Source organism: Apis cerana, linkage group LG6, assembly GCF_029169275.1.
Source record: "Apis cerana isolate GH-2021 linkage group LG6, AcerK_1.0, whole genome shotgun sequence".
Taxonomy (NCBI): domain Eukaryota; kingdom Metazoa; phylum Arthropoda; class Insecta; order Hymenoptera; family Apidae; genus Apis; species Apis cerana.
Window position 1 is genome coordinate 4002775 of NC_083857.1, and position 16637 is coordinate 4019411.

General features: G+C 32.2%; 1 protein-coding gene across 10 annotated transcripts in view; it reads right to left on the bottom strand.

Annotated features, from left to right (window-relative positions):
- LOC107993428 (protein NDRG3) overlaps positions 1-16637 on the bottom strand; it is a 43740-nt gene that overhangs the window by 5752 nt on the left and 21351 nt on the right. For 7 of the 10 annotated variants that reach the window (XR_001765099.3, XM_028664634.2, XM_017049831.3 and 4 more), the window contains 5 exons: positions 6909-7108; positions 6319-6439; positions 4007-4295; positions 2377-2646; positions 1911-1995 (listed from right to left, as the gene is read on the bottom strand). Coding sequence is in view for 9 of the 10 variants with exons in the window: in XM_028664634.2 (XP_028520435.1) it covers positions 1911-1995; positions 2377-2646; positions 4007-4295; positions 6319-6439; positions 6909-7108 (965 nt within the window). In the remaining variant the exon portion in view is untranslated. Of the gene's footprint in view, positions 1-282; positions 1996-2376; positions 2647-4006; positions 4296-6318; positions 6440-6908; positions 7109-16637 lie in introns of those variants that run through there. The other 3 variants (XM_062076028.1, XM_062076026.1, XM_062076030.1) reach the window with 2 other exon arrangements.

A 16637-nucleotide genomic window follows, 5' to 3' on the forward strand; every position in this document is an offset into this window, starting at 1 on the left:
CGTGATCCTTAGCACTAGCAATAAGTAATTGAGAAGCAAAACAAAATAGCCAAAAAGCCGATACTACTTTACTGACTACTTCAGTTGATAGCACTAGATATTAATATATACGTACCACTCGATCGATCCGAGACGCGTGGGAAATAAAGGCGCAAGTCGGTGAACATTATTTTTTCTCATTTTTGCCTTTGATAATCATGTATATCATATATATATATATTTTTTAAAGCTCTCATATAAATGATAAATGGTGGTGAGACTAAAGTGATGAATTCAACGTAATCCTTTTTCAAACCTCTTTTTATTTATCAAGTCGAGCCAGTGGCTTTCCAACGAAGGAAAGTACATGATCAAAGATGTTGTTAAAAATCTCAATGTATCAAGGATACTAAGTCGATATTTATTAGAAATAAATTAAACGATTTATTTTATATTATGATTCAAAAAAAAGAAAAAAAGAAAAAGAAAAAGAAGAAGAATAATTTTTTTTAAAACGAAATTTAAAGTGTCGATCCTTAATGCATCAAGGGTTAACAACATCTTGGCATCGCGCCATTTGTACAACATGAAAACTCTATTCGTATAACAGAGACGATCGTAACAACAACAATTAATATAACGATAATCATCACGATAGGAACAGTAAATTTAATTAGAACAACTTGGGCAATACTTGGATAATATTCGCAGATATCTACCGCGTAAAAAATAATTAATAAAATGCGTTATCTGTTCGTTTTTTAAAGCGAGTCGAATGGAGAAAAGAGATCGATAATAATTACTTAAGAGGAATTAAGCAAAACGTTGTTGTAATCATCGATGAAATATTGTACTCGCGCGATAAATACACCGCTTTTTTTTTCTTCTTTTGTTATTTGCGTTATTAACTGGGCGATAGTGGTAAAGCGTTGTGTTATGTGATAAGTGCTATCGTGTTTCTGTGACCAAGAAGCCAAAAAGAATAATAAACTTCAATCAGTCGCGAAATTAGCGTTAATCGTTCAAAAGAGCGTTTCACCTCTTCGTATCCGCTCTTAATATATATATATATTCAATGAAGCGATAAGAATAAATCTGTATCAGGATATAAAGAGTAAATAAATAATTGGCGAACGTCAAGTCATACTTCGAATATGATTGCACGATAGATAGACGGCTACGTCACAGAGAAGAGATCTGCAATAAAATCGTTTCTATATTTAATGGCGAGAGGGGGGAAGGGAGGTGTAGCAGAAACAACATTTGCTCCCTACAGCTAAATGCAGCTTAAACCGACTTTCGCACCGGATTCTAGCGAGTTCGAAGGCAAAGTGATCGAGGATGACTTAATTTACAAGCGTTATACTTGGTTATTCGGATCGCATATCAAACGGATTCGAATACGACACGATGAAAAATTACGTGTTAAGGTCGGCTCGACGTGAAATAATTTTCCTTTTATGTTGCCGTTTTTAACACGTGTGTTTGACGTTGATCCGGTTAAATGTGTATATAAGGCCAAAAAATACCGTTACTTGTCAAATGTAGCATTCGAACTTAAGCCTACGAGTAAGTCACGATTTATACGACACGTTATGCGTTCTCGTGTCCGTATATCTTGTTACGTAAGAGAGCACGCGAAACGTCTTTGTGAAATCATTAACACCTGATTCATTGTCCGTGACCAACTACGTTGCAGGCTATTCAATGATATCAAAAATCTATCCAGTTTGGTTGAATTTTTATTTAACTCGTGTCGGTTCTCTTTCGGTGAGATCAATGAGAATCATAATTTTTGCATCGCGTGCTCTTTCACGAGGCAGCATGGCGCGAGTCGAGTTTCGTTTATACCAATGAGAATCGATGAGAATAGTCGTTTGACGATTCGATAATTAATGTCTAAAGCGTGGTTCGCCAGCGCGCTCACTTACCATATCCTTCGCCCTGCAGAAATAGTCGAAAGGCCTCGCTTACTTTGCCCGGTTGCTCCTCCAGTACCATTCCGCAATCAGAAATCTGTGAATAGAGATGAAGATGAATTAGATTAAATCGATAATTTTTATTATTACACCTGTGTAGTCATAACATAACATTCAAATATATCGTAACAACGAAGATATAATAAAATAAATTACAATATTTGCTATTGAACGGTTTACGTTTGATTAAAATTTTAATCAACTTGAAACGGGGAGGGAAAAATTACAATTATTTTGATTGCTCTCCGAAAATACAATTCGCAATTAAAATTCCATTCCAAATGGGTCGATCAAGAATTCCAAAATTCACGAAATATTTAAGAGTCTCCCCACGGAATTAAACGATTCGAAATACAGTCTTTTAGCGGTTGGAGCCAAACCTTTAAAGTTTTTGATTAATGTTTCAAGAGTTTCGTACCTTCATCCAAGAGCTATTCATCGGATCTAATCGTCCATTTAGCGTGACGGTATCGTCGACATGTGGGCTCAGAGCTCCTGTGATATTCATCACAGGTACACCAAGCGTGAGACCTTCCTTCTTACGCGTAGGATCTAATTCTCTTGTGATGTTCAGGTCTGTACGACGAACGTAGCTGTCGATTAATAATGCCAGATTCGTTGGATTCACTCGACGCTCAAAATAATTCTTGTACACTTGTACAAGATCGTGATTCCTTTCCTCCGTGCCCTGGAAAATACGTATTCCAAATATGTGATATTTTCTTGAATTCTCTTGAATTCCATGTTAATTCTAATGATTGAAATGATCAAATTGACAAAATTGAAAAACCAATACATTAGAATTATTTTTAATATGTCAAATATAGGATCGTTCTACAATATATGATGAAACTAATGATGAAACTAAGATCATGGAATCAAGAAAAAAAAAATTAATCAAGGCCCTTGTCCGTCTTCTGAATAGCGCAAGTTGATGGAAAAATTCCAAGGTCTCGAATATCTTCGTTTCGTTTTTACGGTCCAATTTCTTTGGTCAATGCGCAGAGGTAAAATAATCGCCAAGGCTCGCCATTAGCGTTGAACAGGAACAAATTTGAAATATAATAGTATAAAAAAGGAAGGAAAAATAAAGCGCTAAGGTACAATTTTCGTACCTTATTACGTCAAAGGATATTTATACCATAAACCTGACCTGCTTTTTTTTTATTTTCCTTTTTTTTTCTTTTTTTGTTTTTTTCTCTCACGATATCTACGCAGTAACTCTATCAAAGAGCTACGTGTTGCATAATAAGAGCGAAGGAATTGTTGTTGATGGCCCGATCCAATTTTCCACGTTGCTTGGAAATACTCGACGGCACAAGCCTTCATTAAACTCGGTTCAACTTGTCAATAATTTATCAGTCTATATTTCCGTGTCTATGAACGTTGCTTAGATTAACTTGTCTTGATAAAAGTTTGTGGATCATACAGACTATTGTCTGTCTCTTTGCATGCATGTCTCTTTACGGCATAAATTACAATAGCTCTTCTTCTTTTTGCTGGTGTCAATTTATTAAATAATATCAAAATAAATAAGTCTTATTAGCTATCGATTATTTAATTTTAATTTATGGTTGTTATTTCTATTTATTTTTATCTGTAATTCGAAATGTCAGTAGAAATTATTATGAGTATAAAAAAAATATTGATATTATTGGATTAATGAAAAATATTGAATTCCTTATTTGTATATTTGTTAATTAATTAACAAACCTGTTTTATCGTTTGAATTATTCTCCATGAAATCATGCTTATAAATAGTTAAAAAATTTCTTACACGTGAAAACAATATAAAAAAATAGCATAATTGAAACTTACAAATTCTAGTAGCAATATAAGTTCAAAAATATTAAATCTCTTATTATTGAAATAAAAAAAAGTAAACGAAGAACTTGATCAAAATTATATATTTACTGGAACAATGACACAACAAAGTTTTAAAAAATACCTACAAGTTAGAATACAAGTTTTAAATAAATTTTAGAAAAAGAATATTGATTGTTTTCAAGTGATTTTTCCAAGATATTAATATAAATACATAATCTCACCCTGCCGAAGTGATGCCACATCAGATAATCCAATACACCTTGAGTCATCCCCTGCGATCTCAAGTGGCGAACGTTCAGTTTCTGATATCCCCATTCGATCCAACCAGCTTGTGTCGACACGCAATTTATCAAGCACAGAGCATTGACCTTCTCGGGATGAGCAAGTGCGAATCTCGCTAGTATGTTGGCCCCTGCACCGACTCCAAAACCGATTACGGATTTCAGGCCAAAATGGCTCAATACGAAGAGCAGGTGTTCAGCCAGCTCGTCCATGGACGGATAAATGTAGCTGGAATATAATGTTACACAGATTTACATTCCGATTTAACGCCGAGATATCGCTATCAATTCTCTTCAACATCATTTACGAATCTACGATATTAGAAAGAAGGAATTTTAATGGTTATTATATTGTATCGTGTGCCAATGTTTAAATTGTATTAAGGAAACTAGACTTTATACAACTTTAATACCTCAATTTGAAATGGAATTGATGGGCAACCAATTTTCCACCGAGTCTTAGATAGGTATATACGTATGTCAATATTTATCAATTTAATAGAGATGAAATGTATCTCTCCCTCGACGATACATGGAGATTTATTTACGGTTTCCTCAGTACGATATATTGAAAATGATAAACGCGGAGTATATTTGATTTCGTATTAATTGTTATGTTGATTAAAGTTCCGAATTTTTTTCGTCCTCTCCATTTGATAATAAATAAACATACATAAGTAGACATTTGAATTATTCTTATTATCGCTAAATCTATCAGTTTGTTTGACACGAGTAACGTGATTTTCAAATCCTCAGTCTTTTTTTAAATAATTTTTCTTCCCTTGTCAATCGATAAGACACCGAGGAAAATTTAATTAACCTTGAAAACTGCGTAAAATGTTATAGAATGAAGATAATTTTGAAAAGAAAATTTTCAGAAAGAAAGACATAATTAGTAAAAATAATAAGGAAAATAATTCGTCGACATAAGTTTTGAAATACGGAGTTCACGATTAAACACAATATCGGATTCCTGGTTTCCCTGACCAATTACGTAACAAGTTGCAAGCCACCGATAGAAATCATCAAGTATCACCAAGATCGAATAAAAACAAATATACTTGAACAGACACTCGTCATGATACTTTTACGATTTTGGCACGCGAGCAAAAATAATGTTTCTTAACTATTTAGGTTGCATGAAAATCTGCAATGCAGTCTAAATTATTCCGTAACACTCTATTTAGTTACATATGCGTCTGTCGAGGTGAGCCTCGATCGTTTGAGGTCAGGTTAATCGGATGTCGTAGGTAGACACCGTCAATCTTCTAATTCCACGACGTGAACGATTCTCAACGATCCACTACCACGGTCCACTGTCATTCATTCCGAACGTCCAAATCTGTCCATATCCTCCTCCTCCTCCTCTTTCGAAACGATAAATAAAAATATTCTCATCGATACTCTCCGTTACCTTTTACGTCCGATGGTAACGGAAGCTTTTAACGGTTCTCGGCCAGTTTTTGGAACGTCACGAGTTCACCAGCACGTTGCTCCAGCCATTTCTCGATTTCACGAGAGATTAGACAAAGGAAAGGGGTAACTGCGCATCAACCGGTAAGATCGAATCCGTATAAGTGCGCAAACGGTGATAGTGGAGAAAGCGCAAGAAAGAATTCCGCGAAGAGGCATGAGGTAAAGGTAAAGAGAATCGCTCTTAAGGCGCGAAGAATCCGTCGTAAACGCGAAAGTAGGGACATACTCGGGGCTTCGACTAATTAGAATGTTAATTAGGTCATTGATTTGCACTAATTGAATTCACTGTCGCTTAAGTGAGGCGCGTGCACGATACTCTTGAATGGGATCTTGATTATATGTGCACGTATGAGGAACGTAGGGAAATCAGTTTCTCTCTCTCTCTTTTTTTTGTTTCGTCAACGGTTGTACCCAGCGTTAATTAGCGAACTCGTTACTGGACTTTGATGGGAACGTGCACTCGAACACGATTGGCAATTGATACTCGTTTATCAATTTTATACTTGGTTGCTTTGATTAATGCACTCGTTTGTTCATATTCGCAAATGGAGAATTGCTACTTTCCATTAATCGTTCGTTGTTAATCACTTTGTATTCCGTAACTCAAATTATGAAATGATTATAATGTAAAATTGATAATATCGGTATTCATTAGTCAGATATATATAAGTTAATGTAATTTCTTAATTGTACGAATCGTTAAAGGTATCTGAGGGAAAGATAAAAGATTAGAATATCAATTTCGTAATAAATATTTAATAAGAAAGTATACTTACTCCTCAGGCAGCGTGGGTGCACCTTCTTCTTGGCCAGGTGCATTCACGTGATAAACGCAGAAATTCTCCAGTAAAACTCTCATGTCGATATAATTGAAGAACGCCTGGAAGCTCGATATATCTGGAAATAACGATCCATGTTTCCTTTCGTATCTTAAATATTGAGAAACATATCATTAATTGCTATATAGATCAATATAGCAATCATCGATTTCTTGATATAAAAAAGAATTTGACTGGTGAAACAAATAATTAATCAATTCGCACGATAATTTATAATCAATGCGAAAGTATATAAAAAAATTAGCTGTAATATAATCGTTATTCTAATATTTAATCTATTAAAAAGAAAAGAATCTATAAATGAATATCCTTTTTTTCCAAAACCACTTTTCTCCTTTACCTTTGGCCCTTCCCTAATTCGTGCAATCTGAAATCTAAAAAAGGTAGGAAATAATTCTGAAATCGTATGATTAACACGACCGATGCTGGAATCACGAGAATTCATTGAATTATGATTGGATTTACGATCCAATTTTTACATGGTATTATAAGATAAACGGTTAAAAAAAAAAAAGTGGATTACTTACAGTTAAGGCCTAAGTCGTGATAAGTGAGAATGGCAGGTTTCGCTCGATTCCCTTGCACAGCCACCAAAATACTTCCTTTGTCGGTTTCAACCCTCTCCTCTCGCACGGAACTGTCATCTCTCGATAGACATCTCAGCGGTGGAAATTGGAGTTGAATATTTTTCAGTTCGATGTCATCCATACTATCTGAGGGCATCGTGCTGCGCATGGAAATGAATTCCTTAATCTCACGATACGAGCATGTAAATCAATTCAGACGTTCTTGGCGAACATGCAAACGAATAACGAAATGTTCAAGGTTTGCACAGTCAGGTCAGATTTATTTCACTTGCGTTTCTCGAGTCAAATAGAATGTAGAAATATCGTCCATAGAAAAATATTAAAACTTGTTCGTTTAATTTTATAAATTATCCTCCTTCTAGTTCTATATCGAATGTAAAAATGTTTTAATAAAGAGAAAAGTATAGATAATCCTCTTGCAATATATATTATTGAATAAAATTTGAAAATTATAAATATCTAATCTTCTTGCCTAACGATAAAGGATTCTATAATAAAACAAATTTCACAAGTAGATATATTTCTATCCGATGTATAATTTTGAAATTATAAAGAAAAGTTTACTTGTTGCAATTCATTATTATTATAAATTATCAACCTAATTATTATAAAGAAAATTCAAACAAATTTAATAATTTTCATATATCTAATTTCTTTTTAACTTTCTCTTTTTATGAATTCACATAATCACATCAAGTCGATTTAATTAGAAAGTATTAATGTTTGTTTTACATTGTTTAATTGTAAGACTATTAAGTTAAATGAAGAAAGTGTTACATTTTAATAATAAAATGTGTTAATTCTCAGACTGTTGGACGTACAAAAGTCAATAGAAAAAATCAGTGAAGCGAGAAGCATTATTTTTTGGCATTGTTCTCTTTTCATTCGCACTATAGACAAAGTATCATCAAATATTCGCTACGTCAACATCAGAATATAAAATGTGCCAAACTGATGCTTTTAGGGTTTATATAGCTAGTTCTGCACATTTTTGTTCTTTTGAGAGCGTTCGTCATAAATATTTTGCGAATAAACATTTTGTTTCTTTTTTCTTTTTTTTCTTCTTTTATTTCTCTTTTAATTTCAAATTTTCCTTTAAATTAAAATCGTATTAAAAGTCAAGTAATTACATTGTAAATAATTAAATACTATTCTTTCATAATCTCAGATCTTACAACAAGATCTTAAAATCTTCTTATTCTTATTATTTATTAAAAGTAAATATATCTTCATTGTGCATACTTATAAAAATAATAATTAAAAAAAAAATAAAAATAGAATAAATAAAGAGATAAAATCTTGTTTTTTTAAAATAAAAAATGCAATATCAGGACAATATGTAATATTATATTCGTCAGTTGCATCATAAATCATATTCAGTTTTCATTTAGATTTAAAGAAGAACAAATTAATGATATCTTCGTATATTTAAAATCAATTACAATGAATGTAATTGATACGATAATTAATTTAAATAATTTCGAGAAAAGCGAGAAAATTAAAATTTTATAATTGTATTAAGAATTTCATTTTAATCTATCACAAGGGAAAATGTTGTTGTTGTTGTTTTCTAATTAATTCTCTGTCTGATTGCATTATAATTTACAGAAATGATGTGCGATTATTTGAAGTTAATTAATTCATATTCATTTGACCCATAAATACATACAACAGATTATATAGGAACAATTTTCCAATGCACGCTTAATGAATTGAGCAATTAAGCCGAATCTATATCACTTCATGAATATGTTAAAATCCATACATGTCATATGTAATAAACAATTTGTACTACAAATGTAGTCCTCTATATAATCATCGATATACATAAATATTTAAACGATGTAAATAAAATTTTCAACAATAAAAATGTGTGTCTTTAATACTTTTCTTTTTCAGTACTTTTTCTTTTTTTTAAAAATATTAATTTTCCAATTAAAATAAAACGAAATTTCGAATGTTCAAATTTTAACGAAGAAAATATCGACGAACACATATACATAAAAATTTTAATTAAGATATAAAAGAATACTAGAAGTTTGAAGATAGAGATTTCACCTTCTCGAAGAGATTTCTCGTTAAAAAAAATTGCTCCGCGTGGGTAGATAAAATCTCTTATACTCTCATACGTACGAAAACTTTCATCAAAATCTAAATTTTCGGGCTATACGAATTTCGCCGAATATATTTCCACACTGTCCCAATCTCCTTGCCGATGTGCCAAAGAAAATTATTCCTTCGTGAATTTTAAAGTATGGAATATTTTTTAACGCAATATTCCAATATTCCTCCACATTGTTATTACATGTATTTTTCATCAGCTTCACCGGTGACAAACGACCGCCAATGCCCGTGACGTTACCGGTGTGCGTGATGACGTGCGTTATCGGGCGCGCGCGCCCACGGAAGTCGAGGATGATTTGCATAAAACGCTGTGGCAACGTTTAATAAACGAACGCGTACGCGCAAACTTGCCCACTTTATCAAAGAAGTTGAAGGTGCAGTGAGCTTTTTATGGTATCGATCCCATCGAGGGGCCACGCCCTATCGACGAACGTGGCGTGGCTATCGTGGGATCGCGTGTTTTCTCTTAAGGTGTCACCGAATCCCCGCACGGTACGCCACGTGCTTTCATTCTATGCGGCAATCTTCGCAATTCGTGTGCGCAATTTCCCTTTGACGCCTGCAATTCTATTCAGCTGTAGACACATAAAGAGGAAACACGTAGCGCCGCGTTCTTCTTCGTTCCCTTAACGTTCAAAAGTGCATTTCACTCTCCGACGAAATGGCCGTTTAACGTCTGTTTAAAGTGCACGTTTGTCATGTGAAACGAACGATGAATCACAGCCTTGCTTATTTTTCTTCTTCCTTTTTCTTCTTTTTTTCGTGTATAGGTATGAAAAATTGACAATGTCTCGTCGGTTTTTATTTTTCTTGGAAGATATATTAAAAAAAAGTAGTTCATCTTTTATAATTCTTTTTATTGTATTTTATAAATTTCGAAATCGAAATTGAAACGTTATATCAGGCAACATATGATTTAAATCTTTTAATAATAAACGTCATTTCAAGTTTACGATTAGTTTCAAATATTATCGAGTTTAGCGAAACATTTTCTAATTAAAATCATTCCTGCATGCAATTACTCTTGATTGATTAATTCGATCGTGTTAACCGTCCAATCAGCAATTTCGCCTTTCTTCGTCTAATGTTCCAAGAATTTGCTCTGACCTGTATTCCTCAGGATTTACCGCGCGACCCAATTTACCAGGAAAATGTCAGAAACTCTGGTTGACCTGTTCCCTACAAGCTTGTGCAAGTTGAAGCGAGATAAAGGAACGTTACCCTTCTGTAAAAATATCAGTGAAAATACCATTCATCCACCTCGTGAAGTTACTTTCTTCGTCAGTTTCCCCGGAGGTGATCCTTTTGTTGAACGTTTCTTTTCTTCGCTTTATCATTCTAGAAAGGCGCTGTTGCGCAAATTGATTTTCCAATAATTCCATTATTGCACGTATTATTTACCATATAAGATATAATTTTATACATTTAATATACCGCTTCTTGTTTTCATTACACACACTTCGAGCATCGAAGTATTTCAACAATTTGTTGAATTAATAAAATTCTGAACATGAGATGTGAATCTAATGACGTGAATCTAATCTTCGGATTTGAAAAAATTTCCAATCAAAAAGTTGGAAGTTTCATTATAAGATGAAAGGATATTCTTAAGCGAATTAATTTCTGTAACCGTGAGTTTATCACTCGTTTTTGTTTCATCTCTCTCATTTACTTCGAGCATCGAAGTATTTCAACAATTTGTTGAATTAATAAAATTCTGAACATGAGATGTGAATCTAATGACGTGAATCTAATCTTCGGATTTGAAAAAATTTCCAATCAAAAAGTTGGAAGTTTCATTATAAGATGAAAGGATATTCTTAAGCGAATTAATTTCTGTAACCGTGAGTTTATCACTCGTTTTTGTTTCATCTCTCTCATTTACTTTTCAATGGAACAATGATCTCGGTGAAAGAAGATATGAAACGGGGGATTCTCTCTTAAAAGCGTTTGGCATTCGCCAGGAGGGAATATCTCTCTGGAAACTATTTCATTAAATCTCTACTCAAGATTTATGGTCGCGGTCGTGTGGCGCCGGATTAACTTCACTCGTTCAAATCAATAAGTTATCTTTCACGGCAAACGTATTACAATTAAAATAACATAACACAGCCAAAAGTTCGTCGTTTCTCAAAAAAAATTTGGAACAGCGTAATAGTTGCAAGTATTGGTAGATAAATGCGACCTATTTGCACACGATCAATAGCATTAAAGACAAGGTATTTTACTCGAGAAGCCATAATCGAACACTTAAATGTCGAAAGACATTAATGGATTTAATCATCTTCAAAGTGAAAACGATTTCTCACGTTGTGGAATCTGATGATAAATAGATAAACTCGCATATTTAGATATACAGTAGCATTCCATTGGCTCTGATAGAACTTTCAATTATATTTCACTGATAATATATAATTCGAGATAACGCGAAGAAAAAATACAAACGTGAAATCTAAGAGGAAAAATTTTTATTTTTTAAGTTTTATTTTTTCCCAATCGTAAAACAAAAATAGTTAAATTCATCTTTCCTCTTTAAAAATATTTATTTAATTTATTCACGATATATCTTCGATGTATGAATCGGAATAATAATTGCCATAATCTTATAAAATGTTTCAATAAAATTTCATCAAAGTTTTTTCATCTTGCTCTTTTACATTTTAAATCAAGGAGTATAACAATAAAGTAATCGCCGTTCGAAATGATTGCATACGGAAATTCTGATAAAAAAAAAAAAAAAGAAAAGAAATCGAATCACCGAGGAAATTAATCGGCCATTTATTACTATCGATCATTACGAAACTTTAAAGATATCGAGATGCTTCATCTTATCTTAATTGTTTCTAATTATGATACTACAATGGGAATATACATTAACAATTACTATTATTTTTACGATGAAGTAAAATGTATGAAACGTGACGAAATACAGAATGGATAAGAAAACTTTTCATACAAGTTTATCTTCTTTTTATAGTTTAATTTATTTCCCATAAATATTTTATAACTCACTTTATCTCTCATAAAGACAATATTAGGTCATATTCGTTATTAGTTATTAATTTCTATTGAGTATTACTAATTTGAACGAATAACACAACATTCTTTCTTCTTGTATTATTCTTGTATCATTTTTTTTTTTCATACGTTACGTTTATGTTTATTTTGACACGTGTAATGTGAAAAACGAGTCTAAATAATATTCTGCCTTTATAATACATTTTCCTTTTTTTACACGAAACGTTTTTAGCGTATTAACTCTTTTACGAAGATATACGAAGAATGAAATGAAATTTCACGTTTTCATCCCGTTTTTCGATACCGTTTTCATTAAAATTTTCTTTGAAACACAGTACTGAAACACCGTGTTTGAAGAATTCACGTATAAAGAACAAATTGAAATTCCACATCTTAACTCCATCCTTCTTTCATTTTCTTTTATTATTTCCTTTCAAAAACGACTAACGACATCTCTTATTGTTTAATTTAATTTATTATATAACATCTTGTAACATTCGACAAATCGAATTTCGCCGTTTGATTCATTTATTCTTTAACTTTAAAATAATACCGTTTGCCAAAACTTCTTCATTCGTAAATGTAATTGGATCTTTTGCTTATATACTTCAAATTATTGTTTCCAATTACTTATTATACGTTAATACAATAATCTCGTTAATCCTCTGCCCGTTCTATTTCCCAGCTAAAGATTAAACGGTACTTGTAGTGGTTCGAATATATGGTATGAGGTTCGCTTCATTGAATTTCCAAGCACGGCAAATCTGTCTGCGTGTGGTTTTCCGTATCTCTAGCACGTCGCGCTATCATTTCCGGTTCAAGTTAAATCCGGTTGTGTTCCTGTCTCAAGTTGTCGATGAAGGCAGTAACGATAAACGCACGCTGTTAACATGTTCCAAGAGGTCCTTGCCTCTTTCGTTTGCGTTTATTTAATGAATTATATACCGAAGGTTGTTCAAACCTTATTTGTAGTAACGATGTTGTAAAATAATAATAATTCGCCAAAGCATTAATAAAATGGAATCTCTTCTTCAATGACGAGTGCATTAATGAAGTGCAATAAAGAAACATAATGGGACGTAGATTAAACGAGGGACAAACAAAATCCGATAAATCCAAGGTCTTGTACAAATTGTTTTCTTTTCTTCGTTTTTATTTTATTTTAAATATTCCCTTGTGATTAAATCTAATATTTATCAGTTATAATGATTATTTGAATTATCGATTATTAATTTGAGAGTAAAGCTGTCGAAGAATTATTATCGCGATATCCTTTAAAAGGAAAAATAAATCCCAAGTTTTATTCTCAAACGTTATTCGTATCATGGATAATCATGAATCGATATAACGAATGTCGGTATAAGCGCAGTCGATTTTCTGTAATTCGAATGACTTAAAATTATAATTTTGTCCGTTCATTCTATAAAACACACTAATTTAATTCGAATTATTTAATATATGCTCTTTAACCTCTATGAATTAAAATTTATCTTTACAAATCAATCGTCAAACTCGATAACTCGAATTTTAAGAGTAGATTAGAATTTTAAAGTTTTTGAGTTATCAAATATAAATATTAATAACCAATTTTCTTATTATATTTAGAATTATGAATTTCTTATATTATATTACAATCATAAACATTTTAGTTGCCATTAAAAATCAGCATTAATATTTATGACATGACACGAAAAGGTTATACATAAAGGCTTTCGAAATACTCGATAAGTTACACTGATTACAAAAACAAGTTGAAATAAAGACAACTATACATTTAACAAGTTATCCAACTCGTCGAATCGATTGTTTTAAAACTTCCAACGTCCAAGGAAACATTAAAAATTCATTATTCAAAGGTACGGGACGAAGATGCAGGAATATCGGTTATGCAAATCCCCGTTTGCCTTTCAAAGTATCTTCGCTTTAAAAATCTTCATCGATTGAACGAATGATACGAAAATGGATTTTTGAAGTCAAAAGACTGGCATGACAATCGAGCGGTAATAGACCGAGAATAAAAAAACTCCATTTAAAACTGAAAAATCCGCTATTTCTTTTTTCTTTCGAAATTACTTAGTATAATTCTTTCTAGGAAAAGAAAAAGTATTCTTTGCAAGAGGTGTTAGCGAAAATTGCGAAAAAAGAAATGCGTGAAAAGCTGTTGAATAGACACAATATCTGTGAAAAGGAGGATTTAACCAGTGACCAGTTTCAACGACTCGACGGGCAGAAAAACGGCACAATTTTCGAGGTATTCGCATTCATGAGAAGTCAGAGAGTTTTAAGCCGGGCTGCAAACCCGTTTGAAACTGTTGCAAATTAATCGTGGATACTAGAGTGGATTTTCAAAAGGTAATTCGAAATTTAAAATCTGAAGATTTAAATATGGAGCAAGATAAACAGGCAACGAATGCTTGAAACTGAAGTGTTTAAATCTAGATAACGGATTCGTTAAAACGTGAGCGTAATTATGATTGTATTTTATTACGGTTGAATATCTGCCACAATGTGTATAAACTTGACGTATGCATAAATAATATTAACGAGTTTTATCGGTTATGCACTCCCACGTTTTATAAAATTGTCACGAAATTTATGGAAAATGAATTTAACAAGTCGTTGATTGAAAACTACAAATATTACAATTTTAATAAAATTCTCGTAAACAAATATATAATATCATAAAATAATATTTTGCGTGTAACGATATTAATTTGCATAAACGAATCAAAATCGTATTTTTCTTTGACCGACCACGCAAAAGAAAAAAATTAAGCTCTTCTAAATTTTTTCCGCACGTCTCACACAACGTTTCGTTACACAACGTGAACACAAAGTTCGATCACATTGATCATTCCCTCCTCTTCTATTAAATCATGATATCTTTATGAGCGAATATAAATAATAATATAATAAGAAATACACTAAATATACGAAGATTAAACGCAACGTTCATAAATAATTCAACGTTAGAGCGATAGGATAAAATTGATACGACATAAATTTACAGAAGCAAAAGCTGAGATACGAAATAAAATTGCTGTGGGTAGAAACAGGTACATATATATGTACGGTACCTGACGAGTACATAACACTTGGCAAAGAAAAAGAAAATGTTGGATACCCAAGAAACCCATTCGATCGATTGTCGCTAGGAGCCAGGCTAACCACCGCCGAAGGAACATTCGATATCCACGTCATTCGATATCTCGTTCATATCCTTTTTACCGATCGATTAACCGAGCTGCACACGAGATTTTTTTTTTTTATTAGCAAGTAACCTGTTCACCGTTGGAGCAGAGATGCGTGTAAGACGAGGCTGTCGAGATTAGATCGATTTACATCTTTCCCTTACAGGTTTATGGGATCAGGCTTTCTTTTTTGAAAACAAAAGCGAGCTCGAGTGATTATTAGCAGAAATTAGATCTGGCCGAATTTTATTCAAGATCGAAATAAGAAAAGAAAGTTTTTGATATAGAAAATATGGATTTTTGGAAATAGTGATATCAAGTAAATAATTTTGTCGTTTCTTAATAATTTCAAAATTATAATTCTTATAATTTATGATTCCTTTAAAAAGCAAATTCATATGCAGGTTCATTCTTTAATTTCATTCGTGAAAGTATTCGTATTTTTCGCATAAACATCTAGAATCTAGAAATAAATGAAGTAATGCATATATATCATATTATTAAGTATGGAAATGTTTACAACATGAAATAACATGACAACATTTCTAATAATATCATTTTAACATAAACAATCAAGTCTGACCAAGAGATCTATGCAGAATATAGATCATTTGCCAAAGCGATTCTATCTAATGAAAAATAAATTCAAATTGTATTTCAAAGATGGGAAAAAACAGCTCGATGCCCAATATCAACGAAAAAATGCATCCTAAAAAGTAATATGATATAATGGAAGAATATAAAGAATTTAAATATTCTATTCATTCCATGCATTAACTGCAATTGCACAACAATTCGTTACCTTTCGTTCGCCTCTGATCCTGGACGAGTTGTTGTCGTGTTTTTGTTCTAATTTACCTTGTATATTTCGTGGCCATTTGTCTACACTCATGTTAGCAATTATGAAACACGAGTACATCTGCTATTGAAATTTGACAGTTTATAAAGGACGCTGGGTTTGCATGACAGTTGACACGAATTTTGTCTTCTGTTCTTGTTAATTAGTCATAATTATGATCGGGATATAGTAGAGCGTGGGTGTCTCTATATAATGAGAATATTTCGTTGAAGTTGTTAATTAGAGTTAAAATTACGTTCACTCTTCCATTGCGTCATAATATTAAAATATTTTTCCTAAAAATGGATAATGACGTACAAAGTTTTTTTTCTTAGAAATATAAACTTTTATGGAACCAGGAATTAATATGTAAATATCGCAATAAGTAAGTTTATTTTCGAATAAATTATATCTTTTAGCATATTATATGTGCGTGCTATAAAAGTGACTTTCATGACATTCCTAATATACGAAAGAAGAAAACGTGAAGAGATATTA